General features: G+C 48.1%; 1 protein-coding gene and 1 pseudogene across 7 annotated transcripts in view; one reads left to right on the top strand and one right to left on the bottom strand.

Moving 5' to 3' along the window:
- Nucleotides 1–200: 200 nt before the first annotated feature.
- The window catches only part of LOC105478745 (transmembrane protein 181), a 109,748-nt gene continuing 82,175 nt past the window's right edge, over nucleotides 201–27,773 (bottom strand). For all 7 annotated transcript variants that reach the window (XM_011736362.2, XM_071096659.1, XM_071096657.1 and 4 more), the window contains 7 exons: nucleotides 14,915–14,972; nucleotides 12,952–13,054; nucleotides 12,400–12,451; nucleotides 7,341–7,423; nucleotides 6,005–6,094; nucleotides 4,462–4,528; nucleotides 201–3,834 (listed from right to left, as the gene is read on the bottom strand). In XM_011736362.2, coding sequence (XP_011734664.2) covers nucleotides 3,756–3,834; nucleotides 4,462–4,528; nucleotides 6,005–6,094; nucleotides 7,341–7,423; nucleotides 12,400–12,451; nucleotides 12,952–13,054; nucleotides 14,915–14,972 — 532 coding nt within the window. In that variant the 3' untranslated portion in view covers nucleotides 201–3,755. The remainder of the gene's footprint in view (nucleotides 3,835–4,461; nucleotides 4,529–6,004; nucleotides 6,095–7,340; nucleotides 7,424–12,399; nucleotides 12,452–12,951; nucleotides 13,055–14,914; nucleotides 14,973–27,773) is intronic.
- LOC105478744 (putative deoxyribonuclease TATDN2) lies at nucleotides 16,741–27,367 on the top strand (annotated as a pseudogene).

Raw genomic sequence — 27,773 nt, 5'->3', positions numbered from 1 at the left:
CCCAAACCCAGGACTTGTCTCCATCTTCAGTGCTCTTCCCCAGGCCATGTTAGACGTGGCAATAAAGACACCTCCGTGCTTGCCTGCTGAAATGGAAAAGCCCTTCCGTTACCGCCAAAGCCGCTTTATTAAAGCATTTATGTCTGCAAGGCCAAATTAACTCCACACACAAAGAGCAAACAAATCAAGACACATAGAAGTGAATATTAAAAATTTATTAACATTTACCAGAAAGGTAGTGTCAGAATTAAGCCATTCGCAAAACACGAATTTGCTCATTCACTTTTGCCTGATGACAGCAACACTGTGATGGGGTGGCACTGTGCTCCAAGGACAGGTCCCCAGCTGAATACATGGCTCTAGAACCTCTCCTTCTGGGCTTAAAGTTTAGTGTTACTTTACAAATATTTACAGTCATTTTGTAAAAAGGCAGTTTCAGTAGCAGAAAATTCTTCTGTTTTATAGTATGGTGTTATAGTTACCAGCGTATCTCCAATGTCAAACCAAGATAAACAGCGTCACAAGATGTCACAGACTCACACAACTTCCCTTTGGCCAGGGGAAAAGATTTGTATCTTTTTTTTTCCCCCCAGAAGTCTAAGCTCTAAGGCAACTGGTTTCTAAAACCCTCAAAATACACAAATACACTTTCATGTTTTAAGTCTCATCTTCACTAAATGTTCAGAGACATCCCTTTTAATTATCCCTTTTATGAGGATCTGTTTTTCCTGTGATAAAGGATTCAGGAAATAATTTACCACATTTTAATCTATTTAACATAACTACTCTCAGTAAATAGTTCATAAAATACTTGGGGCTGGTAACATTTGTCTTGTAACCTGCTCATTTAGTGGGTTGGGTTTACATAATGTATCTAAGCTTTTACTGCAATCTGCAATTATGTACAGTAACAACCTTACAAACCTTGAATATAGTATATATATCCCCTTCTCTAGCCTTTCAAATGGGGCTTGAGAGAGAGAAAATGGCACCACTTCACTGCTGTAATGATTTAATAATAAATCAAGCAGACTTATTATCCACATGGATAACGAAGCTCTCCCTAGGGAAACTGAAATACCTCTGGTCATCTTCCAGGTTCTGCTAGACTGGACCAGTATTTAAAAAATCCCAAAGATGATGTTATTCAAGCCATTACCATGAAAGAACTAAAGTCAGCCCTTTAAGTTCGCAAAAACTTTAACATAACTACCCTCAGTAAATAGTTTATTTTTTCTTCAACAATTTTCTTGCTACTGTCAAAAGTTTCTGGCAGACTTTAGTGTTTTAACCGGATACCTATGGTACATATTCTACATGCCAAGTGCTAGAGAGTTTAAGCAAAATTTTACATGGGGTATGTAATAAGTTGATATTTATGATATACCAAGGAAGACAAGTTGAAAATACATGACTTAATAAGAACCATTTTCCCCTTAAAGTACTAATTTTTTTCTTATTTCCAACTTAGTTACAAAAAGTAAATAAATCCCGTATTTTTCATTTCACTGATGCATGAAAACTCAATGTATGAAGTCATCAGTTTATAATTACACTATAGGACAAAGATAAGTTTTAAAAAGTTCTAGTGTGTGTATGGCTAAATGCCTCAAATATTTTACATTTACTGATAAGTAACAGCATTCCAAATCATGGACAATTATTTTATAATGATTAAAAATTGTAAACTGTATCACAGAACATGTTAATCAGCACAAGTCTTCATCAGTTTACATAAAATTATAGTAGTCTTATTAGAAATTGTAAAATTTGGTAACAGAAAATTTTTTTCCATACACAGAAAAAAAAAAAAAAACCACATCATTGCAAATTTAAAAATCATGTAAACTTAAATTACCCTTGCAGTAAGTTGTCTTAAACATTCATATTTACAAGGTTTTTAAAACAATGTGAATGGAACCCATATTAAAAGTACATTATCACTAAAGTTTAAATTAAAAGGAAAGATACAAAGGAAAGTCATAACAAATAGTTTCTCATGAACATCTCTAAAGTCCTAGCACTACTTAACATGGATGGTAATTTGAAGCTCTGCATGGTAATCTGAGAGTCAATGCATAGATGAAGAAAAAAAGTAGGTACTGTTTGGGATGCGGAACTATCATCTTCTGGACCTCAATCGCCAAGACAGCATCAGTCAGGTTGCCCACAGTTACCAGATGTTAATAGACGTGTGACTGCAGAGGTGAAGAGGAAAGCATAGGAGACGTCCACACGAGACTTCTATATGGAGTCCTTGACTGAAAGGAACAGGGAAGCTCCAGGGCTTTCTATGATGCCACAGATTCAATGGTGCCAAGGACTTCACAGAGCAGGTCATCCCTATCTGACCGCTATGTGACGCATGGAGGACAGGGAACCCCTTCCGGAAGCACGAGTTGCCTTCTACCCAAATACGTTTTCCACGAACCATTTAAAACATTTTACTTTTCATTTTGTTTCCAAATATGAGTTTTAAAAACTTTTTGCCAATAACTAATCTAAAATATTCTATCAATCTTTCATGAAGCTTTATTTATTTATTTATGAATGACACGGGTTCTCGCTCTGACATCCAGGCTGGAGTGCAGTGGCGCAATCATGGCTCACTGCAGCCTCGACCTCCAGGGCTCAAGCAATCCTCCCACCTCAGCCTCCTGAGTAGCTGCGACTATGGGCATGCCCCAGCATGCCCGGCTGACTTTTTAAATGTTTTATAGAGACGGGGTCTCCCTAAGTTGCCCAAGCTGGTCTCAAACTCCTGGGCTCAAGTGATCCTCCCACTTTGGCCTCCCAAAGTGTTGAGATTACAGGTGTGAGCCACTGTGCCTGATCCCTCATTTAGCTTTTATTTAAATAAATAAATAAATAAGGCTCTGTGGCATTTCATATTCAACAGAATTGCAGAAACTGCCATTTATTGGAATGATAAGGGTTCCTCTCCTGCCCAATTTACCACCCACAGGGAAATCCATTTAGTGATGTGTGTACACACAGGCCCCTGGAAAGCACCATGGCAATAAGACCTTCCCCACAAGGAGTTGGTAACCTGTAAATTACCTTAGCCTTTCCTTATTCAACTTATCAAACCCTCCTCAGAACTCCACACTATTACTTCCCCTTTGGTGACGTGAAGGGTTGGAACCCAGGCATCCCCCATTCCCCTGATGAGTCACAACACACACTGCACCAAACGCAGTCCATGTAAGTGACCAATCACTTCAGCCACCTGGTTACCCAGGACACTGGCTACTCAACGAGGAAGGACTGCCCTGAAGCGGCCACAGATAAGGCTTCCCTTTGAGTTTGAAAGGCCATAAAAACAGTACCAGGGAGAAGGGAAGAAAGAGGGTGAGGCTGTCACGCTGAGGACCTAGTCACAGGCGGCCCGTGAACTTGGAATCAGTGAATGATCACAGAAAAAAAAAAAGTACGTAATTCACTCTACTAAAAATGTGTGATTTCCTCCTCATCACTGAAAACATGCTCTCTCATCTGTAATCTTCGTAAAAAAGGATTTGGCTGTTGAAACTTGTTATCAGCGCCTCTCTTCTCATAGCCACCAAGACAATAAATTTAGCTAAACATTTAAATTTGCCCTCAGTTTTGGTTTTCCTTTTAAAAAATATGTAAACAAATGAGGAACAGGAAATCTCTGCTTATAAGAAAAGTCTGAATATAACAGGGGAAGGTCAGCAGACGGTCACCGGGGAAAGCATCCAGGCACCTTGTCGCCTTGCTGGGCTGGCCAGGGCTCAGTCACTGTCTGACTCCTCCTTGTACTTGGCCCGAATGGCCTGGCCGTTCTGCAGCGGCATTTCTTCATAGTCACTCCTGTGAGGAAAGAGACCTTTGAGACCGTCTGACTTCTGACAGCTCTTTATTCACCTCTTCCACACTGACACACCATCCCCGCAGGAATTCGACCACAGCTTTGCTTCCTCAATTTTCTATCTCCAACTGCTACTGCTGCTGACCCCATCCTCCTCTCCCCCACCCCCAGTTCCCAGGACCCATGAGTCCAGAGAGCACAGTTCTTCCCGTGGCCAGCACGCCCCACAGGTAGCCAGCAGAAAGGAATACCACCACATCTAAGCCCGAATACTGTGAAAACAGAAAACCACGAGCCACTCGACACTCCAAAGTAAATGCTTTCATACCTTAAAAATAATTTTAGAATAGTAACCCATTCAGTAAACATGCAAGGCCATGCTGGGATGCCCAAGGTGTGCCAGCCTTCTGAGGGACAGGCGCTGTGATGTGCGAGGTGCGCCAGCCTTCTGAGGGACAGGGGCTAGGATGCCCAAGGTGTGCCAACCTTCTAAGGGACAGGGGCTGGGATGCCCGAGGTGCGCCGGCCTTCTGAGGGACGGGCTGGGATGCCCAAGGTGTGCCAGCCTTCTAAGGGACAGGGGCTGGGATGCCCGAGGTGCGCCGGCCTTCTGAGGGACAGGGACTCACCCATAAATCACATCATCATCGGAATCATTCAGCATGGAGAAGGCAGGATTGTCTTTCAGCTGGGACTCTGAAAACCAACAAGAGCACTTTCATCTCAAGCAACTGACGTGATGAGCCTGGACAGGCAGGATGTTGTCTCAGACAAAGGATGGGAGTCGGGAAGAGCTGGATTCAAATTGCAGATGCTGCCATCATCAAATCTCATGAGGCTATTTTCTCATCTACAAAGACAGGGCTGGCCTGGCATGCCTGGCAGGGACGTCCTGAAGGCTGAGGGAGGCAGCCTGTGGGAAGGAGCAGGCAGGCTGCCGGTGCCCGCGGGCGAGCTGCCTCCTGTTGACACGGGGAGTGGGGAGCCGAACACAGGCCCCAGGAGACGCGGCTCTGCCCTGCCTGCCCCGGCCCAGTCCTTGGACTTGCAGCGAGCTGCTTCTTCTGTAACATGGGCATGATTATAAGTTTATCATAAAGTTGCTGTCAAGCTTCAGTGAGACGCCGTTTGTGAAAGTGCCAGCACACTGTAAGATGTCGGGGGGTGCGGGGGGCTGCCTATGTTCTAGAGAGCTCCCATCCTTTTCACTCCCTGTGAAAGAGGGTTGTTTTGGTTTCATTATTGGGTGACTTTCTGTATGTTTTGGCTTTTCTTTTTAATGGTCACAACACTACTACAGATGTTCCTTGACTTACGATGGGGTTATGTCCTGATAAACCCATTGTTAAGTTGAAAATATCATTAAGTCAAAAATGCATTGACTACAGCTAAGGTTACCGAACATCGCAGCTTAGCCTATTCTGCCTTAAGTGTTATTACCTTAGCCTTTAGTTGGGCAAAATCATCTAATGCAAAGCTTATTTAATTTTTGTTTTAAGAGAAAAGGTCTCATTCTGTCCCCGAGGTTAGAGTGCAGCGGCGTGCTCATAGCTTACTGCAGCCTCTCCTCTTGGGCTCAAGTGATCATCCTTCCTCAGCCAAAAGAGTAGCTGGGATTATAGGCACGTCACCACACCTGTCTAATTTTTAAATTTTTTGTAGAGATGGGGTCTCTATTTTGCTCCCCAGGCTGGTTTCAAACTCCCAGCCTCCAACAATCCTCCTGCCTTGGCCTCCCAAAGTGCTGGGATCAAAGGATCAAAGCCTGTTTTGTAATAAATGTTGACCATCTCATGAATTTACTCAATGCTGTACTGAAAGTGAAAAACAGAATGGTTGTTTGGGTATTCAAAGTGTGATGTCTCCTGAATGTGTATTGCTTTTGCACCTTTGTCAAGTCAAAAAATCCCCAACCGAACAGCGTAAGCTGAGGACTGACACTAACAAAATGAGTATGTTAACTGTGTGGGAAGGACACAACGCAGGTTCTACGTATGCTGGCCCCCAACTCACCTCAGAGCTCAACATTTCAACTCACTGTCTCTCTGCCAAGAGAAGTCACTGGGAATCACAGTGCCCACATGAATGGGAAACCCAGGAAGTGGGTCATGGAGGAACACAGGCTTCTGTGCCCGCTGCCTGGCCAGCAGCCCAGACCCCAGGGTGGCTTACCATAGAGGGCATTCTTCGACGGAGAATATACAAAGGCCAAGGTGTAGAGATAGAAGTTCAACAGGCCATAGAAAGATAAGAACTCGGCTGGTGGTGCTGTCAAGGGAAGGAACGCGGCATCTGGACACATCAGTCAGAGGCTGTGCCTCAGCCCGACCGCTCCTCCTGCAATCAGCAGCCCCTTCTGGTGCCAAGCCCCTGTCAGTGCCCGGGGGTCCCTAACCCAGACGTCAGGACTCCACAGTTCAAGCCCACAGCCAGGGGTCACAAGGACTCTTCAAAGTCACAGTAAATAACAGATCAACTGTGGCCTCTCACATCAGTGGAAACCTAGCTCCACTGAGCCATCTGGTGGCGATCCTGTCACCGGCACCGAGCGCAGGGCCAGAAGAGATGAAGTTACACGAAAAGGGCAGGAAGGCCACGGGCAAACAGCAAATCAAGGTCTCTAGACACAATAATGAAATAAAGAATTGGAAACAAACTCTCAAACCAATTGTTCTGAATATTTTCTGGATTATAGACCCCTATGAAAATCTGATAAAAGCTTAGCATGAAATTCAGTCACAAAAATTTGAAAAAATCGTGTATTAATTCATGCATTAATTGGGACATAAGAAATCCCAAAGAACCCAAGATTTAAATGATTAACTCCTGAAGTGTCCCCAAAAAGGAATATGTGCCAACAAGCACACACATCACCTCTCCGACTTCTGGGCGAGGCCAGGGCTCCCTGGAGGCAACAGCCCTGCCCCACTGGCTTCGGGCACAGCGGGAATCAAAGGGGGTCTTAGTATTTTATGAGCTCTTCCCTACAGACACAGGCTCAACTTGCCATGACTGTCACCCCTATATCTCAGTGATGATGAGAGAGAGACCCCCGGGGCAGACAGGAGGTGCACGGCAGCCCTCAGCCACCCCACAGTGCTCTGCTGGAGGGCAGAGGGGGCTTGGAGCCCCGCGGTGTGGAGGGGCGACCGCACCTCATTTACCTCATGGCGCCTGCCCCTCTGGGTGGAAAGCAGGGTGGTGTGGGCACGCTGCAGAGCAAAAGCCTCCCTGGGTTTGGAACCGGGTTCTGCCACCCAAAACCTGACCTGGGGGAACTACTGAGCCCTCCAGGCTCAAGCTTCTTGTGTACAGAGGAAGGACAGGCTGCCCTGTCCCTGGGCTGCAGCGGGGCCAACTGAGATGCCTCTCAGCAGAGACGAGGCCTCCAGAGAACAGGGCGTGGGGAGCTGACTTGTCTCCTCTTGAAAGGGGCATATCTGAGCCACTAACCGCTGCAATGCTAAGCAAGCCTCCTGCAGCCAGGGCCCTCCAGTTAAAAGGATATAATTCTGGTAGTGAGTTGACAGCTCTGCTACAAAATTGTCTTGTAGTACTTGTGCTCCAAATCTCAAATAAAGGATGACGATGCTGAAAAAGACAGAGGAACAGAAACAATATGTAAACATGCATGAAAACGGCATTCGCTTCAGAGAATTCTCTATTCATCCCATTCAACTTTTTGGTCTGTACATTATGATTTCCGTATGGGTACTTCCACACACGCGCACAGACGCACGCACACGCACACACACAGAGAGCCCCTGCCTCTGGTTTTTGGTCTCGGATCTAGGCAGGCTAGACCCACCGGCCAGCTGCAGGGACACGATGAACCCTGATGCGGACCCCATCACACTCTCCCTACTTGGGGCCTTGAAGCCCCCCTGGCACATTTCCTCCCTGCTCTCGCTCTCGTAATTCAGGTTTTCGAGACCATCTCTGGTGACAGAGTCCCCCTCTCCCAAGAGAAGCCCGTTTCTCCTTCATCACAGCTCCCCTTTCAAACACAGGGATGCCTCCCCGGTCAGTTCCAGTGACTCGCACAGCAACGAAGGCAGCACCTTTGGTTCAGATTGGTTCAGACTCCCACCCGGTGACAGATGACAACAGAGGCCTCAGGTAACAGATCCATAGGCTCCTTCTCCGCCAGCCTTCCACCTCACCTCCCACATGCCACTCTCAGCCAGACGGTTTCATTAACATGTGCACCAGACCCTCTCACCTCCCAGTTCAAGACCCTCTGGCGGTCTCCCAGCACAGAATGGAAACCAGACTCGAGAGCTCGCTCTGCCTCCCACCGTGCCCACGCCTGCTTGTCTCCAGCCATGCTGGTCTCCAGCGACACTGCTGTCTCTCCACCTCGCCATGCTGATGCTCACCCAGGCTGCCTGTTCTGCAGCCTGGAGCAGCCACCCCACAGCTTTCAGGGATCCTCCTCAGGTCCTCGGCCAAATGTCACCTCCCCAAGAGACACATCCCTAAACCACTCATCTGAACTGGACCCTTCCCGTCTGCAAGTCACGTCTTCGTTTCGTCTGCCGCATGGCCCGCAGGGGGAATGTATTTAGTTGTTTGCCACTTGTCTCCCTCTGTGAGAACATAAATCCCGTGACAGAGAGAAGCCTGTCTGCCAGGAGGCACTCAGTAACTATTTGTAGGATAAATGAGTCCTGACACCAGCGTGAAGAAAGATCACAAGGCAGGGCAACCTCCGAGACGGAGGTCACCAGAAGTAGACAGTAGCTCCCAACTTGGGGACTAGGTAATTTGAGGGTGAGGGTGTGTGAGAGTGATGGTGTGAGGTGAGAGTGAAGGTGTGAGAATGTGAGGGTGAGAGTGAGGGTGTGAGAATGTGAGGGTGTGAGAATGTGAGGGTGAGGGTGTGAGAATGTGAGCGTGTGAGAATGTAAGAGTGTGAGAATGTGAGGGTGAGAGTGAGGATGAGAGTGAGGGTGTGAGAATGTATGAGGGTGAGGGTGTGAGAATGTGAGCGTGTGAGCGTGTGAGAATGTGAGAATGTGAGGGTGAGGGTGTGACGGTGTGAGAATGTAAGGGTGAGTGAGGGCACGATAATGTGAGGGTGTGAGAATGTGAGGGTGTGAGAATTTGATGGTGAGAGTGAGGGTGTGAAAATGTGAGGGTGTGAGAATGTTAGGGTGAGAGTGAGGGTGTGAGAATGTGAGCGTGTGAGAATGTGAGGGTGTGAGAATGTGAGAGAATGAGAGTGTGAGAATGTGAGGGTGTGAGAATGTGAGAATGTGAGGGTGAGGGTGTGAGAATGTGAGGGTGAGAGTGAGGGTGTGAGGGTGTGAGGGTGAGAGACTGTGAGGGTGTGAGAATGTGAGGGTGAGAGTGAGGATATGAGAATGTGAGGGTGAGAGTGAGGGTGTGAGAGTGAGAGTGAGAATGTGAGGGTGTGAGAATGTGAGAGTGTGAGAGTGTGAGAATGTGAGAGTGTGAGAATGTGAGAATGTGAGAGTGTGAGAATGTGAGGGTGTGAGAATGTGAGGGTGAGGGTGTGAGAATGTGAGTGTGAGAATGTAAGGGTGTGAGAATGTGAGGGTGAGAGGGTGTGACAATGTGAGGGTGTGAGAATGTGAGGGTGAGAGTGAGGGTGTGAAAATGTGAGCGTGTGAGAATGTGAGACTGTGAGAATGTGAGTGTGTGAGGGTGTGAGAATGTAAGGGTGAGTGAGGGTGCAATAATGTGAGGGTGTGAGAATGTGAGGGTGAGAGTGAGAGTGTGAGAATGTGAGGGTGAGAGTGAGGGTGAGAGTGAGGGTGTGAGAATGTAAGAGTGTGAGAATGTAAGGGTGTTGAGAATGTGAGAGTGAAAGTGAGGGTGAGAGTGAGGGTGAGAGTGAGGTTGTGATAACGTGAGGGTGTGAGAACGTGAGGGTGTGAGAAAGTGAGGATGAGATAGGATGTGAGAATGTGAGGATAAGAGTGAGGGTGTGAGGGTGTGAGAATGTGAGGGTGAGAGTGAGGGTGTGAGAATGTGAGGGTGACAAAATGTGAGGGTGAATGTGAGGGTGTGAGAATGTGAGGGTGTGAGAATGTGATGGTGAGAGTGAGGGTATGAGAATGTGAGGGTGTGAGAATGTGAAGGTGAGAGAATGTGAGGGTGTGAGAATGTGAGGATGAGACTGAGGGTGTGAGAATGGGTGTGAGAATGAGGGTATGAGAATGTGAGGGTGTGAGAATGTGAGTGAGTGAGGGGCAGGGAGTGTGAGGGTGTGAGGGGATGTGTGAGGGTGTGAGTGTGGGTGTGAGCGTGTGAGAGGGGCGAGGGTGAGGGTGGGAGGGTATGTGAAGGTGTGAGGGAATGTATGAGGGTGTGAGAGTGTGAGGGGGTATGTGAGGGTATGTGAGGGTATGTGAGGGTGTGTGAAGGTGTGAGTGAGGGGTGAGAGGGTGAGGATGTGTTTGAGTGTGAGGGTGAGTGATGGTGTGAGGGTGTGAGGGTATGAGTGAGGGTGTGTGAGGATATGAGAGTGGGAGAGTTTGAGTGAGGGTGAGAGGGTGTGATGGTGTGAGGGTGTGTGAGGTGTGGGGGGTGAGGGTGTGACAAGATGTGTGAAGGTGTGTGTGTGAGAGGGTGTGAGGGGGTGTGTGAGGGTGCCTGCGAGAGGGTGTGAGGGGTGAGGGGGTGTATGAGGGTGTGAGGGAGTGAGTGGGGGGGGGCTGAGGGTGTGACAGGATGTGTGAGGGTGTGTGTGAGGGTGTGGGGGGTGAGGGTGTGACAGGATGTGTGAGGGTGTGTATGAGGGTCTGTGAGGGTGTGAGGGGGTGTGTGAGGGTGCCTGTGAGAGGGTGTGAGGGGTGAGAGGGTGTATGAGGGTGTGAGGGGTGAGTGTGGGGGAGTGTGTGAGGGTATGACGGGATGTGTGAGGGTCTGTGTGAGAGGGTGTGAGGGCGGGTGTGAGGGTGCCTGTGAGAGAGTGTGAGTGTGTGTGGGTGTGTATGAGGGTGTGAGGGGGTGTGTGGGTGGGGGTATGTGAGGGTGTGACGAGATGTATGAGGATGGGTGTGAGAGTGAGTGAGGGTGTGAGAGGGTGTGAGGGGGTGTGTGAGGGTGTGAGGGGGTGTGTGAGAGGGTGTGTGAGGGTGTGAGACGGGATGTGTGAGGGTGTGTGAGGGAGTGTGTGAGGGTGCCTGTGAGAGGGTGTGACGGTGTGTATGAGGGTGAGAGGGGGTGTGTGGGTGGGGGTATGTGAGGGTGTGACGGGATGTGTGAGGGTGTGAGGGTGAGTGTATGAGGGTGTGAGGGGGTGAGTGAGGCTGTGAGGGTGAGGGGGTGTGTGAGGGTGTGAGGGGGTGTGTGAGGATGTGCGTGAGGTGTGAGGGGGTGTGTGAGGGTGTGAGTGTGGGTGTGAGAGTGAGGTTGGGTGTGAGGGTGTGAGAGTGAGGGGGTGTGGGTGTGAGGGTGTGAGTGAGGCTGTGAGGGTGTCAGAATGAGGGTATGCATGAAGGTGAGAATGAGGGTGTGGGGTGAGTCAGTTGTGAGTGAAGGCGTGAGTGAGGTTGTGTGAGTAAGCCTGTATGTGAGGTTGTATGGCCGTGTGTCTGAGACGTCAGAGAGGACAGCATGCACATGTAGCCCTGAACAGAGACTAATAAACACACATGCCGCATTATTCTGAGTGAATTCTGATGCTGAATGAAATTTGAGTTCAAGTCTGAGCTGAGTTCACACTCCAGTGGTGGTGGACGGCCCTGGATACCTATCTCAGTCCTTGCCCTCCACAAGGTAGGGACCCCCAGAGCCCACCTGGAAAGCTTGGACAAGGGCCGACCTCCCAAAGGCCGCTTGTCACTCCCATAAAGGAAAAGAGCCGACATCTACTTATTTGCCATCCAAACAACCTAAAAAGGAAAGCAGCAGCTAGATTTTTCCGTCCTCTGGATTCTGATTTTAGGAGAAAGAGACAAACCATAAACCACCAAGCAATTATCTGGAATCTATTCAAAGAAACAACTTCCCAGCCTGCTCTGTTACTCTACCAACTGGCCAGCACTGGTCCCCAGGGAGGTCTGGAGCGCTCAGGCCAGGCCAAGCCTGCCCCGAGAGACCTCAGGCTGACCCCACTCCCTGACACAACAGGACCAAGCCTGCCTCACCTCCCATCTCCCCCAACGGCGGCAACAGAGCATGCTGCTCAAGGGTGTTTGCTGTCCTAACTCATGCTTAGAGTCCTGTCCTTGGGACACCCCAAGGATCCCAAGGTCCCCAGTGCCCTCACGTCCGTCTTGTGGTTTTCCAACCGTCCAGCAGGTGACTGTGAACACGGCACAGGTGGCAGGTGGCACAGCTAGAACAGAACACGCCCAGCACGGGGCGAGTGTGCGAGTGAATGTGCTCCAGTCCCCCGCCACTTACAACAAACACATGCTCTCCAGGCTGATGGCTGCTCTCAGCTGCCCACCCTGGGTGGGAGGCCCTCTAACCTCATGAGTCAACTGGGCTAGAAGACCCTGAAATCTACTCCACAAAAGGAGGGAACAGATATTCCTGACAGTAAAAGAAAAATTCCGTTTTGCTCTTTTCAAGAAATAAGGTCTTCTTACCTAATGACAAGTACTACAAAAGTCAACGCGGTCAAAAATTTTAACCTGAGATCTGAAAAAGAAAGAAATTCTTATTAACAACCCTGGATGTAAATTCCACTCTCATTTGATTTTGAAAAACATAAAACAAAAATGAAGCAAAGCTCTTTGGACAAATGCTCCTCCCTCCAGACATGGCCGGAGTCACCTGCAGCCCATGAGAATGTTAGTCCCTTCCCAGGGCCAGGGTGGTATCCAGGGAGGCCACAGCCACCATCCTCTGGTGGGACGGATTCAGGGAAGGATCCCCCAAGCTCAGGGTGACTCGCTCTGCTCTGCAGGGTGCAGTACTGCAGGACCCAGGCTGCTCTGAAGGCCCCAAATGCCAGACTAACCTGTTAGGTCTGTTGTGGCTCCCGGAGACCACGTACCCTGGTCCCCAGTCTGTGGGATGGACCAGTCCCTGGGCTCTCAAGGAAGGCCCCTGGCTTAGGAGACTCCAACCACTTCTTCTCCCACCCGAGTCACTCCCAAGCCACCCCTGCACCGACTGATTCTGAAAGAGGCACTTACCTACATAAGGCATGTGACGTAGCTCAGAACACGCCCGCACTATCAAGAACAAGAGGTACAGGACGTACACCGCTGCCACCACCATGAAGAAGACCTTCATTCCCTAGGAGGGCGCAAGGCAGCACTGGAGTCAGAACAGGGCCTCTGCAACCTTCTCCCCGCACCACCACAGGCAGCAAAGCCACAGGTTTTTAGAAGGGACTTAAATCCCGAACGTCCCTCCAGGAAGCAGAACAACGGCTCCCACCTGGGACCATCCGCTCAGTCCCACTGCGAGCACATGCAGCTCCCGAGGTGGACAACACCCCAGGCCTTGCAAATCAGCAGGGCAGAGCCCAAACTCCTCCCACCACAGACCTGTCCAGGCACAGTGGGTGCTCAGACCGCGGCGGCCACTATCTGTCTCTCTCGCCCCTGGGGGTGAAGGGCTGGCTCCCCACACTTCCCCTGCATGTGGGAAGGTGGCACATATCCAAGAAAGGACCCAGGCTAGGCCCTGAGAATCCACGCACCGTCTCAACCATCAACCATTCCGGACCTCTCTTTTCTTATCTGTGACATGAGGGGCTTGAATTAGATGCTCTACAGAACCTAAGGTCTAAAAGTGCACAATTTTGTAATGTTACAGCAAGACAAAGCCCTTTTCTGAAGACAGAGTTGTAATGGGGAGGGCAAGCCCGTGGGTTCTGACAAGGACCAAGCTGTGGCGTGGACAGTATCTTTGGACACAGTCCCCGCTCCTCAATGACTCTGGCCCACGCCATCCCCCCAGCCCTTTCCGGTCCTCTCAGCACCAGAGCTCCCCTCCTACGGTCAAGGCTCAGAACACAGGACAGCACAGCAGGAATCGGGATTTTTCTCGAGAGCACCTGAGTGACTTGAGCTGGGACCTTATGTAAAGCAAAGGGACTGGACTAGACCAGCAGGTTTAGCACTGAGAAGGCTCTGCTCTCCAGTGTCTCCTTCAGCAACAGACGTGCGCCCTGGGGTCTGTTCTGGAGCCCACAGACCTGGTGTTCCCCGACACCTGACTGGGAAGGGAAGAGCAGCCGACCAGAACCACAGTGACGGGGCTTCAGCTGTGTCCTTCCAGGGACTGCCACTGTGTCAGCCACAAACCAAAGACTGGAAGTAAAAACATTTTTTTAAAGAGCTTTTCTAGGCTGGGCGCAGTGGCTCAAGCCTGTAATCCCAGCACTTTGGGAGGCCGAGATGGGCGGATCACGAGGTCAGGAGATCGAGACCATCCTGGCTAACACGGTGAAACCCCGTCTCTACTAAAAAAATACAAAAAACTAGCCGGGCGAGGTGGCGGGCGCCTGTAGTCCCAGCTACTCGGGAGGCTGAGCCAGGAGAATGGCGTAAACCCGGGAGGCGGAGCTTGCAGTGAGCTGAGATCCGGCCACTGCACTCCAGCCTGGGCGACAGAACGAGACTCCGTCTCAAAAAAAAAAAAACAACAACAACAACAAAAAAAGAGCTTTTCTGCTGGGTACAGTGGCTTACGCCTATAATCCCAGCACTTTGGGAGGCCAAAATGGGTAAATCACTTGAGGTCAGGAGTTGGAGACCAGTCTGGCCAATATGGTGAAACCCTATCTCTACTAAAAATACAGAAACTAGCCAGGTGTCGTGGTGCACGCCCATCGTCCCAGTTCCTGAGAAGGCTGAGGCAGAAGAATCACTTGAACCCAGGAGGCAGAGGCTGCACAGTGAGCTAAGATCGCACCATTGCACTCCAGCCTGGGTGACAAGAGCAAGACTCCATCCCCCCCAAAAAAAGAAAAACATCCCCCAAAAAAAAAGAAAAAAATGTTTCCCCAAATCTTCCACCCTTGAACTTTCTATGCAGTCCTTCCCAAGTAGTCAGCAAGCTCAACAGAACAATTTAAGTCACAAATTTCAGTAATTTTATAAAACAGCATTAAGAAGAAAAATTGCAGGCTTCATGAACAATCCTTACCTGGAAATTCCCGGTGTCAACTCGGTACTGGTACATTGGATCATGTAATTCGTTAACTCTGAAAATTGACATTGTAAATAACTGCAGATTAATAACTACCTTTTTATTTTACATTTTTTCTCACTGACTTTCTGGTTTTTGTACTTATTAATATAAACTACTTTCTACCAATAGTGAAATATTTTTACAAAGCAATCCTAAATTTATGAGAAATCCTCAATTTCGTATTTCACATGGAAAAAGCATACAGTCCTACCAAATGTCCACAGGTATCAGTGTTGGAAAGTTGCAGTATGTTTTATTACACAAAACCCTATACTATTTCTCTTACAGTTTTAAAAGCTGTTTTTCTGGTCACCTTTTTAATGGCACGAGTACTAAAAAATAGACAAGTAAACAAAGAAAACAATAAAAGCAAATAGAAACTTCCATGAGATTAATTTTCAAAATGAAAATGAGTGGCTGAGACGACCGGGAATTGGGGACAGGGGACTGGAGCATACGGGGTGACTCGCTTGCGTCACCATGGCATGAAACTAGGCATGCTGGGCTCCAAAGTCATACCCGGAAACAGAGCTACTCCGTCGAAGTCCTGTTCATGTGAACCAGGCTGCTACCACACTAGGCTTCCGCTGTGGGGCCGTTTTACAGGACAAAAGCACTCACAAAGATCCAGCGTGGGAGCGGGCACAGGGCTTGAAAGTGTGTGGACGCAGCAGAGCATCGGTGGACAGTGGAGAGCCAGGAGCCACCTAAGATTCACTCCTACAACAAGGGCTTCTCTCTCCAAGGGCGAAATCAAAAAGGACATGGTCTTTTTCATTTTCCATCTTAGACCAGAACAATTGTGGATTCTCCATAAGTCATTTAAGCAGAAACAAATGTGTCAGTTCAAGCCACACAGCTGTCCGCAGTTTCAGTTAATGAAGATCAACTGCAGTCAGAAAACGTTAAATGGAACATTCCAGAAAAGGGCATTTCCTAGGTTTTAAATTGCATGCCAATCTGACAGCACGATGACATCTTGCACCATCTACCCAGGGACGGGCGCCACCCCTTTGTCCCGTGTACCCTGGGGCTGCAAATGCGGCTCACCTGTCAGCCACATCATCTGCTCCTGACACACAACCACCGACACTGTCACAGCTGTGTGACCCTCCCGACACATCACAGGAAGCTCAGGAGCAGCCCAGCCCTATGTCACGATGCCTACACCATTCCCCTCACCTATCCCACACACCGGGACTGGGCCATCTCACATCATCACCAGAAGAATACAGGCTATTTTGAAAGAGAGACAGCAGGTCACACAACTTTTATTATAACATATTGTTACAGTTTTTCTATTTTATTACTTATTATGAGCCTAACATATAATCTTTATCATAGGTATGTATGTATACGGAAAAACATACCAGAGGGCGGGCACTGGGGAGGTCAGAGTGGTCTCATCTTGGGCAGAGGTCGGGCCGGGCAGAACAGTGTGGGTGGCCCAACGGGGCAGGCATGGCGGGTGTCTGGGCCTCGGCAGCCAGGTGGGCTGTCTGGAGGCAGCCTTGAGGGGTGCGGCTGGCTCTGAGGGGCGCTTGGGCCCCTTCCAGCCCAGGGCAGCTGGGTGAGCTGCAGGAGCCCATGGGTCAGCAGCCATGTGTGAACCTTAAAGCCCCTTGCGGTCTTCTGAAGTGCTTTGACAGCTCTGGGCTTTGTACTGCAAAGTAATCAAAGTGCTTTGTAGCCCCAGAGCAGTTAGGCATCTCTAAGCAGCCTGCACAGACAGAAGCATTTGGTGATCTCGGAAGCACATTGAGCTCGGAAGCCACACCGAAGCCTTTCGTAAATATCGGAGCATTCTGACTTCTCCAAAGCACTTTGGCATCTCTGAAACTGTGAGAACTGTGATGGGCAGTAGGAAGAAGGAGGAAGGGGGTCCATGGTGCTGGACTGGCACGAGGTCAAGTACCACGCAGGAGCATGCGGGAAGGTGTCCTGGCAAGCGCAGCTGCCTCTGGGAGCCTGGTGATGTGGCCCCTCAGCCGGTCAGTTCAGAGCTCTGTGTTGCGTTCAGGACGGGCTGGCAGCCCCAAGCACGTGAAAGCCCAGGAAGAGGATCATGTGGCTTGCTTCGCCGAGATTCTCCTGGGGCTCATCCCACCACAGAAGTCACTCCTCCTCGACAGAGCAGGAGCACCATCATCTTGGACAAACACCGCCACTTTCAGTTCCAGCTCCCTTTCTAACCTCACGCATTTCAAGGAAATCACTTCTAACAACAAGCAGCCAGAAAAGAGCAGATAGTAAAACACAGATAACACAGCTGGGCACAGAGTAAGGGGGGAATGTCTCTTGGGTAACCACCAAACTTCACAGTCATACCATGGGCCCTAGTAAAACAGTGGGCCCTAATAAGCACATTCCTTTCCCTTTAGGTGCACTACAGGGAAACATAGGCAAGCTAAAGCAGACTTGGTGGGTATGCCTGCAGCTGCAGGAAGATGTATGGGAACAGACACAAAACTCTCCCTCCCAGATAAGCAAGACAGAGAGACACAGAAACATTTCGAGCCTCTGATAGGCTCTCCCACCCTGAACCCTTAAATACACTAAGCCTGTAAGAGACAGCACCTCCGACCTAACTCGGCCACAAGGCCCTCTCAGGTTTATTGTCCAAAATAAACCTGTTTTTGACTGTTGAGTCGCTTTTCGTGTTTCTTTCCTCTTTAACGCTTACATTTGGTGCTGAAACCCAGGATGGATGTTGGGGGCAGAGGCTCTCCTGCAACCCAGGAAGCAGTGGGCAGCGACAGCTCGTCCTGAGTTAACTCCTGGATCCTGAGAGTCTCTGGCCACACACCCCATCTCTTCTGTTGCTTCATTTTTTGAGCGATTTGTGTGAGGAGGACAACTAATCGGAAGGGGACTGCGAGGCTTGGGCCGGGGCTACTCCCCAGTGGGCTCTCAAAACCCTCAGGTCTCAGGAATCCACCTCCAACCGCCGGCAATGGGTTATTTCACTCCCTAACCCTTGCTCCCTCTTCCTCCCTCTTCTTTCTCTCTCCCTCTCTCTCTTCCTCGCGCACTCCAGTTTGGGAGGCCCTTTGCTGATATCAACAGGAACATCCAACATCAGACACTAATTCAGCTGGCTGGTAAGATCTGCCTTCTCCTGGCTTTCTCGCGGTACCTGAGAAAGTTCGGCCTGCCGTCCTGGTCCTCAGAGGACCAGTGGGACTAAGTTAGAGGACATCTTGGGGACACCCAATTTCTTCTCAGCTTAACTGTTCTCTTTGGAAAGAAGATTCCAGGTCTGTTTTGTCTGGGGATACCTAATAAAAATAGACCCACTCGGCCTCCTCTCACCAGTCCACATGGTGCCAAACCATCCACATTCCCACGTCTCCCCTCTGGGCTGTCTCCTTCACAACCTCGCCAAACTTGGCTCACAGGGAAGCCTAAAGCCAAAGTGTTTAGCTTTTATTGCAACACAGCCTGGACCCAATACAAATGAGATAGTAACAGCCGATCGCCTGAAAACGGCACCCTTTTAACTTTCAGATTCTCAGGGACCTCGACAATTTTATCACCAGGAATGGCAAATGGCAAGAGATTCCCTATATTCAGGCTTTCTTCTACCCTCCCTATGTCAAGCTTGCACCCTGAGTGACATCCTTTTTTTTTTTTTTTTTTTGAGACGGAGTCTCACTCTGTCATCAGGCTGGAGTGCAGTGGCGCAATCTTGGCTCACTGCAACCTGTGCCTCCCAGGTTGAAGTGATTCTCCTGCCTCAGCCTCCCAAGTAGCTGGGACTACAGGCGCCCGCCACCACACCCGGCTAATTTTTTGTATTTTGTACAGACAGCATTTCACCATGTTGGCCAGGATCGTCTCAATCTCCTGACCTCATGATCGGCCTGCCTTGGCCTCCCAAAGTGCTGGGATTACATGCGTGAGCCACCGTGCCCAGCTGACATCCTTCTCTTTAAAAACAAAACAAAACAAAACAAAATGAAAAACCCTCCGCAGGTCTCTCCTTCCTCCAAAACCCCTTTTGACCTTGCACGTGAACCCCCTCCACACTCAACCCTCTGCATTCTGTTCCTTGCCCATCCGACCCCCTGCCCCTCCTGCCCCAAAGTCCTTAGCCCCAAACCCCGCCCCTCCTCATTTAATTTTAAAATTAAATTGGACAGCTTAAGTAAATTTTAAAAAGATTGTAAAAATTAATCCTGTAAAGAAAACTGTGTGTAAACATATTAAATTCAAAAGGGTATTATATGGATTTTTTTTCTATAATTACTAAAATAAAAGCACAAGGTTTTCTTAAAATGCCCAATCTACTCTTTAGCAAAACTTGTCAAGGGTCATAACAGGTTAGTAAAAACCTCACTTCATGGTCAAATTGGCTAAAATTAAATAGGATTCCTGGTTCATTCCAAGGTGGCCGAATAGGAACAGGTCCAGTCTACAGCTGCCAGCGTGAGCGAACCAGAAGATGGCTGATTTCTGCATTTCCAACTGAGGTACCGGGTTCAACTCACTGGGACTTGTTGGAAAGTGGATGCAGCCCACGGAGTGTGAGCCGAAGCAAGGCGGGCCATCACCTCACCCGAGAAGTGCAAGGGGTCGGGGAATTTCATTTCCTAGCCAAGGGAAGCTGTGACAGAAGGTACCTGGAAAATTGGGAAACTCCCGCCCTAATACTGTACTTTCCCAATGGTCTTATAGCAAACAGCACACAAGGAGATTATATCCCGTGCCTGGCTCGGCAGGTCCCACGCCCACAGAGCCTTGCTCACTGCTAGCGCAACAGTCTGAGATGGAACTGCGAGGCAGCAGCAAGGCTGGGGTAGGGATGTCTGCCATTGCTGAAGCTTAAGTCAGTAAACAAAGCAGGTGGGAAGCTCGAACTGGGTGGAGTCCACCTCAGCTCAATGAGGCCTGCCTGCGCCTCTGTAGACTCCACCTCTGGGGGCAGGGCATAGCTGAACAAAAGGCAGCAGAAACTTCTGCAGACTTAAACGTCCCTGTCTGACAGCTCTGAAGAAAGCAGTGGTTCTCCCAGCACGGAATCTGAGACATAAGAATGGACAAACTGCCTCCTCAAGTGGGTCCCTGACCCCTGAATAGCCTAACTGGGAGAATTTCCCAATAGGGGCCGACTGACACCTCATACAGCCGGGTGCCCCTCTGAGATGAAGCTTCCAGAGGAAGGATCAGGCAGCAATACTTGCTGTTCTACAATATTTGCTGTTCTGCAGCCTCCGCTGGTGATACCCAGGCAAACAGGGTCTGGGGTGGACCTCCAGCAAACCCCAATAGGCGTGCAGCTGAGGGTCGTAACTGTTAGAAGGAAAACTAAAAACAGAAAAGAATAGCATCAACATCAACAAAAAGGACATCCACACCAAAACCCCATCTGTATATCACCATCATCAAGACCAAAGGTAGATAAAACCACAAAGATGGGGAAACCAGAGTAGAAAAGCTGAAAATTCTAAAAACCAGAGCGCCTCTTCTCTTCCAAAGGATCACGGCTCCTCGCCAGCAATGGAACAAAGCTGGACGGAGAATGACTTTGACAAGTTGACAGAAGTAGGCTTCAGAAGATCAGTAATAACAAACTTCTCCAAGCTAAAGGAGGATGTTCAAACCCATTGCAAAGAAGCTAAAAACCTTGAAAAAAAAAAAACAAATGGCTAACTAGAATAAACAGTGCAGTGAAGACCTTAAATGACGTGATGAAGCTGAAAACCATGGCATGAGAACTACATGATGCATGCACAAGCTTCAGTAGCTGATTCAATCAAGTGGAAGAAATGAACAAAGCCTCCAATAAATATGGGACTCTGTGAAAAGACCAAATCTATGTTTGATTGGTGTAGTGAAAGTGAGGGGGAGAATGGAGAAGTTGGAAAACACTCTTCAGGATATTATCCAGGAGAACTTCCCCAACCTAGCAAGGCAGGCCAACATTCAAATTCAGGAAATACAGAGACCACCACAAAGATACTCCTCGAGAAGAGCAACCCCAAGACACCTAATTGTCAGATTCACTAAGGCTGAAATGAAGGAAAAAATGTTAAGGGTAGCCAGAGTGCAAGGACGGGTTACCCACAAAGAGAAGATCATCAGACTAACAGCAGATCTCTCCGCAGAAACTCTACAAGCCAGAGGAGAGTGGGGGCCAACATTCAACATTCTTAAAGAAAATAATTTTCAACCGAGAATTTCATATCCAGCCAAACTAAGTTTCATAAGTGAAGGAGAAATAAAATCCTTTGCAGACAGCAAATGCTGAGAGATTTTGTCACCATCAGGCCTGGCTTACAAGAGCTCCTAAAGGAAGCACTAACCAAAAGGAAAAACTGGTACCAGCCACTGCAAAAACATGCCAAATTGTAAAGACCATCAACGCTAGGAAGAAACAGCATCAACTAACAAGCAAAATAACCAGCTAACATCATAATGACAGGATCAAATTCACACATAACAATATTAACCTTAAACATAAATGGGCTAAATGCCCCAATTAAAAGACACAGACTGGCAAATTGGATAAAGAGTCAAGACTCATCAGTGTGCTGTATTCAGGAGACTCATCTCACATGCAGAGACACGGATAGGCTCAAAATAAAGGGATGGAGGAAGATCTACCAAGCAAACAGAAAACAAAAAAAAGCAGGGGTTGCAATCCTAGTCTCTGACAAAACAGACTTTAAACCAACAAAGATCAAAAGGGACAAAGGGCATTACATAATGGTAAAGGGATCAATGCAACAAGAAGAGCTAACTATCCTAAATATATATGCACCCAGTACAGGAGCACCCAGATTCATAAAGCAAGTCCTTAGAGACCTACAAAGAGACTTAGACTCCCACAGAATAATAATGGGAGACTTTAACACCCCACTGTCAACATTAGATCAACGAGATAGAAAGTTAACAAGGATATCCAGGACTTGAACGCTGGTCAGCTCTGCACTAAGTGGACCTAATAGACATCTACAGAACTCTCCACCCCAAATCAATGGCATATACATTCTTCTCAGCACCACGTCACACTTATTCCAAAATTGACCACATAGTTGGAAGTAAAGCACTCCTCAGCAAATTTAAAAGAACAGAAATCATAACAAACTGTCTCTCAGACCACAGCCCAATCAAATTAGAACTCAGGATTAAGAAACTCACTCAAAACCAAACAACTACATGGAAAATGAACAACCTACGCCTGAATGACTACTGGGTGCATAACGAAATGAAGGCAGAAATAAAGATGTTCTTTGAAACCAATGAGAACAAAGACACAACATACCACCCTCTCTGGGACACATTTGAAGCAGTGTGTAGAGGGAAATTTATAGCACTAAATGCCCACAAGAGAAAGCAGGAAAAGATCTAAAATTGACACCCTAACATCAAAATTAAAAGAACTAGAGAAGCAAGAGCAAACAAATTCAAAAGCTAGCAGAAGGCAAGAAATAATTAAGATCAGAGCAGAACTGAAGGAGATTGAGAGACAAAAAACCCTTCAAAAAAAAAAAAAAAAAAATCAATGAATCCAGGAGCTGGTTTTTTGACAAGATCAACAAAACAGACCGCTAGCAAGACTAATAGAGAGAATCATATAGACGCAATAAAAAATAAAGGGGAGGCCGGGCGCGGTGGCTCAAACCTGTAATCCCAGCACTTTGGGAGGCCGAGATGGGCGGATCACGAGGTCAGGAGATCGAGACCATCCTGGCTAACACCGTGAAACCCCGTCTCTACTAAAAAAATACAACAAAACTAGCCGGGCGAGGTGGCAGGCGCCTGTAGTCCCAGCTACTCGGGAGGCTGAGGCAGGAGAATAGCGTGAACCCGGGAGGCGGAGCTTGCAGTGAGCCGAGATCCCGCCACTGCACTCCAGCCTGGGCGACAGAGCAAGACTCCCCCTCAAAAAAAAGAAAAAAGAAAAAAAATAAAAATAAAAATAAAATAAAGGGGATATCACCACCAACCCCACAGAAATACAAACTACCATCAGAGAATACTATGAACATCTCTACGCAAATAAACTAGAAAATCTAGAAGAAATGGGTAAATTCCTGGACATATACACCCTCCCAAGACGAAACCAGGAAGAAGCTGAATCCCTGAATAGACCAATAACAGGCTCTGAATTTGAGGCAATAATTAATAGCCTACCAACCAAGAAAGTCCAGGACCAGACGGATTCACAGCCAAATTCTACCAGAGGTACAGAGAGGAACTGGTAGCATTATTTCTGAAACTATTCCAATCAACAGAAACTAAGTATACTCCTGTAGGTAGGATTTTAAAATGTTTGTTTCTCTCTGCCTAGTTCCTCTAGAATTTGAAAACTAGTTATAAGTATTCTCAAACTACAACAATAATGTTGTTTGCATCAGTGCAATAAGACTCTATTTTCTTGTGTAACAGAACACAATTGGAGAAACTGGTCATTTTGCCAAGGCTTTGACTGGAATGGTGTGCTCTCCTTTAAGGAATCGAACTTGACTTAGGTAGCCAAGAAAGCCCCTGGAAACTGGCCTCATATTTTGGGTACACAGTCCCTGTACTGGGTTTCTGACCTGTGCTAAGCAAAGCATGTCACTTTCTGACAGGCCAGGAACCCCAAGTTATCTTGAAACCTCAAGAGGAAAGGAATTTGCCCAACTCACAGGTATTTAATGGTCCAAATCAATGGCTGGGTTTGGCTTTGGAAAGTCTTATCTTGGGTTCCTTCTATGGAAAAAATTTCCATCAAAGCCAATTTAAAAGGCATATGTAGCAAATAATTACTCTTGCTGCACTGTATACAAATAATTAAGCCAAGTATAATAAAGCAAACCAGTCCTATCATGATTTGTCTTTTAATAAAAATGGGAAACTGGAGAGAGAACATTAGGTTTCAAAAACTATAGCACACCTGTTAAATTCTAGTCTTGACTGATGTTTTCCAATTTTTACTGTTTTCTACAGTTTAAATTACATCTGTCACAGGAATCAACTCCTGCATACATCACACTCAAGTCAAAGCCTGAAAAGCTGAGGAAGCAACTCCTAACAGCCCAGAGGAATGTCCTAAATATCAATGTAAAGAAACAAGAAATCTTAACCGAAAATCATAAAAAATAAGTAACTGAGTGAACATTACGCATCTGACTCAGTCTCACTCCTACCTCACCAAATACTTTTTGTCGTTTCTACCACTCCTTTTAAGCCAAATATTAAAGCTTTTTTATGGAAATTATTTACTACGCCACCCTTGCGGGACGCTTTACTTGACTATTTACAGTAGGACCATATGCTAGCACCCTGAGGGTGGGATATCAGACAGACAGTCTCAATTACTGTAGCATTTTGCTTTATTACTATCCTCATAGCAGGAATAAGTTACTAACAAAAAATAACACATGGGTCTTTTCAAATGTGTGCCTCTGCTTCTCACTGGGAAAATGTGGCTTCTATCTCAACCAATCAGGCCTCCTAAGAGACACTGCTAAAAATCTCAAAGAAAGGGTTAAAAGGCTAAGCGAATACCAAAACCAGCAAATAAATTACTGGTTTGGGAACAAAAATCATTCCACGGGTCATCCCATTCCTGCGCCCTCTCCTAATAATATGCCTAGGACTAATGCTTTTACCCTGCCTAACTAACCTTTTTCAAAGATTCTTAACTGACAGGAGCATGGCTATTTCACAGACAACTACCCAAAACATCTACAGACAGCACCGCTCCTGCAGTCAATCCAAGACCAAAGGCCTCTCCACCTCTCCCGCCCAGCAGGAAGTAACCAAAAAGAACACGTCGCCCCTGATCCTTTTATAACTATAGGGTCTGGAATGACAGAGCAGGAGCACCATCACCTTGGATAAACGCCACCACTTTCAGTTCCAGCTCCCTTTCTAACTTCATGCATTTCAAGGAAATCACTTCTATCAACAAGCAGCCAGAAAGAGCAGACAGTAGAACACAGATAAGACAGCTGGGCACAGAGGGAGGGGGGAAAGTCTCTTGGGTGACCACCGAACTTCACACTCACGTTTTGGGAGTGTAAATGGGCCCCATAAAAATGGGCCCCGGTAAAAAAGTGGGCCCTAATAAACACATTCCTTTCCCTTTATATGCGCTCAGACAGACAAGCTAAAACTGGACTAGCGGGTGGGGAGGGGTTCCCTGCAGCTGCAGGAAGATGTATGGGAACAGACACAAAAACTCCCCCTCCCAGATAAGCAAGAGGAAGAGACACAGAAACATTCCAAGTCTGTGATAAGCTCTCCTGCCCTGAACCCTTAAATACTCTTAGTCTATAAGAGACAGTGCCTCTGACCTAACTCGGCCACAAGGCCCTCTCAGGTTTACTGTCCAAAACAAACCTGTCTTTGACTGTTGAGCCACTTTTCCTGTTTGTTTCCTCTTTCTTTAACTCTTACACTCCTCCCACATTCCTCGGGCACAGGTGTGGGCGGGGCCACCACCAAAGGCTGCCTGATTCCTGATTCAGAGCACTGGAGGGGGGGTCCTTTTGTCAGGGGGAACCCTTCCACATCCTACCAATCCCTCTCTAGAAGAAATAGCTTCTCTAGAAAAGGAAGCCTGCAGTTTTAAGGTTGATTCCAAAGACAGTTGTTGTAACTCCATGAACTCTGAATTTGCAGCTGAAGCTGAGTCAGAACGTCATGACTGAGAATCCCAACAAGGTCCAGAAAAGCAAGCGGGATAGACTTCGAGATCAGGGCTCCACAATGATCCACCTGAAGGCTAACCAGGACATCCAGGGGAAATCGATGCCGAAAAGGAAGGGAGAGGCTGTCACTAGTGCAAATCCAAGCATAGCAGAGTTTCCCAGTTGTGGAGAAGGACCAGCCAGGAGTGAAGGACCAGTCAGGACTGAGAAGGAACAGCCAGGAGTGTCACAGTCACCCCTGCTCAGAAGGATAAAGAGTCAATCCCAGAGGTCAGTGGAGAAGGACAAGACCGTGCCAGAGACGGGCAGCTTCTATGACAGAAGAGTAGTTACAAACTCTCAGGAGAAACCCATCAAGGAGCCCCCTGGGGACCAAAGGACAGTCACTGACAAACGCTCTCCACCCCTAGAGTTTTTGGATGACTCCCATTTAGAAATCCAAAAGCATAAAGATAGTGAGGTGGTGATGGGGCACCCCTCTTCAGGAAGCAACCGGTCTGATGTGGAGATCTCCACAGTCAGATTCTCTCAGGAGGAACCCGTCTCGCTGAAACCCTCAGCCATTCCAGAGCCTTCTTTCTTTGCCACTATGTCATGTACCTGCCACATCTGTACAGTAGTACTTGGCGTATGTCAGCTAGTGCACCAGCAGCCCCACACCTTCCAGCCACCTCTCTGTGGGCAGCAGCAGCAATGACACAGTGCAGGCTGGGAGGAGCAGCCGGAACGCCTGAGTGATTCTTCCCCCAACTCTGCAATGAGCTCCCACAACAGCTCCTGAGATGTGGAGGCCTCAGAGGAAGGCAGCTCCTAGAATTCCCATTCATTTCACTTCTCCAGAAACTTGGGAGGAAAAGAGGTGAAGCAGAAAAAAACATTCCAAGGAGACGCCTCCACGTCCTTGTGGAGGACACGCATCCAGTTCCCTGCCAATGAGCCACTGGGAGCCAAGCCTAGAACAGGGCTTCATTGATACCCATTGTCACTTGGACACGCTATCTTCCAAGTTGTCTTTCAAAGGGACCTTGACTAAGTTCAGAAGAATTTACAGCAGCTCCTTCACTAAGGAATTTCAGGGTTGCATCTCTGACCTCTGCCATTCTCATACCCTGACAAATTGCCTGTGGGGAGAGCTGTTCAAAGAGGATGTGGTCTGGGGGGCCTTTGGCTGTCATTCTCATTTTCCATGCTACTACAGTAAGAGTCAGGAAAGAAATCTTTTACAAGCCTTAAGGCATCCCAAGGCTGTGGCATTTGGAGAAATAAGCTTCAATTACTCCTTCAAGTGCACCATGATTGTCCCAGAACATCACTAGGTATTTAAGAGACAGCCTGAGCTGGCTGTGTCTCTAGAGAAGCCTTGGTGATCCACTGCCGGCAAGCTGACGAGGATCGGCTGGACACCATGAGAAAATGTGTGTCCTCTGACTACGAGATCCATAGGCATTGCTTCACCGCAGCTACCTGGCCATTGAGCCCCTGCTGAAGTACTTTCCCAAAGTCGGTGGGCCTCACGGCGGTCCCGACGTACTCCTCCACCTGGGAAGCCTGGGAAGTGCTGAGGCAGATCCCACTGGAGAAAATCATCGTGGAAACGGATGCTCCCTACTTCCTCCCACGCCAGGTTCCCAAAAGCCTTTGCCAGTATGCCCACCTGGGCCTGGCCTTGAAAGCAGTCCCAGAGATCGCCAGAGTCAAAGATCCAGTCTCCCACACCTTGGCCATTTTGCGTGAGAACACCAGTTGCTTCTACAGTCTTTAAGCAGAGAGGATACAGTCATTGGGAGTCTCCCAGAAAAGGGCAACCAGCCACCTGACATAATATAGGCCGGCCTGACGTATGTGTCCCAGGGGAAGAATGTGTTTGGAGGGCCGACTGGACACAGAAAACCAGGACAGGATATTTTTCCTCGAAGTGGGTCATGAGGCTTCAGCTTTTGGGTGGGGGTGTGGAATGAGGGGCAAGGGGACTGCCCGTAATAGCACTGGGGTTTTGAGTCCCAGGCAAAATGCTCCAGGGCGGGAGCAAAGAAGAAGTGTGACATGAGGGTACAACGAGTTTGCCAATCCAAATCCTGTTCTCTGCAGCCTGTGCTTTTGAGCAGCCTGTGACTAAAGTCACCCTCCTACTCGTCTAAAAAAAAAAAAGAAAAACATAGTGTAGGTAT

Source organism: Macaca nemestrina, chromosome 5 (assembly GCF_043159975.1).
Source record: "Macaca nemestrina isolate mMacNem1 chromosome 5, mMacNem.hap1, whole genome shotgun sequence".
NCBI lineage: Eukaryota > Metazoa > Chordata > Mammalia > Primates > Cercopithecidae > Macaca > Macaca nemestrina.
The sequence above is the reverse complement of the archived record's forward strand: the minus strand, read 5'-3'. Positions and strand labels throughout refer to the sequence as shown.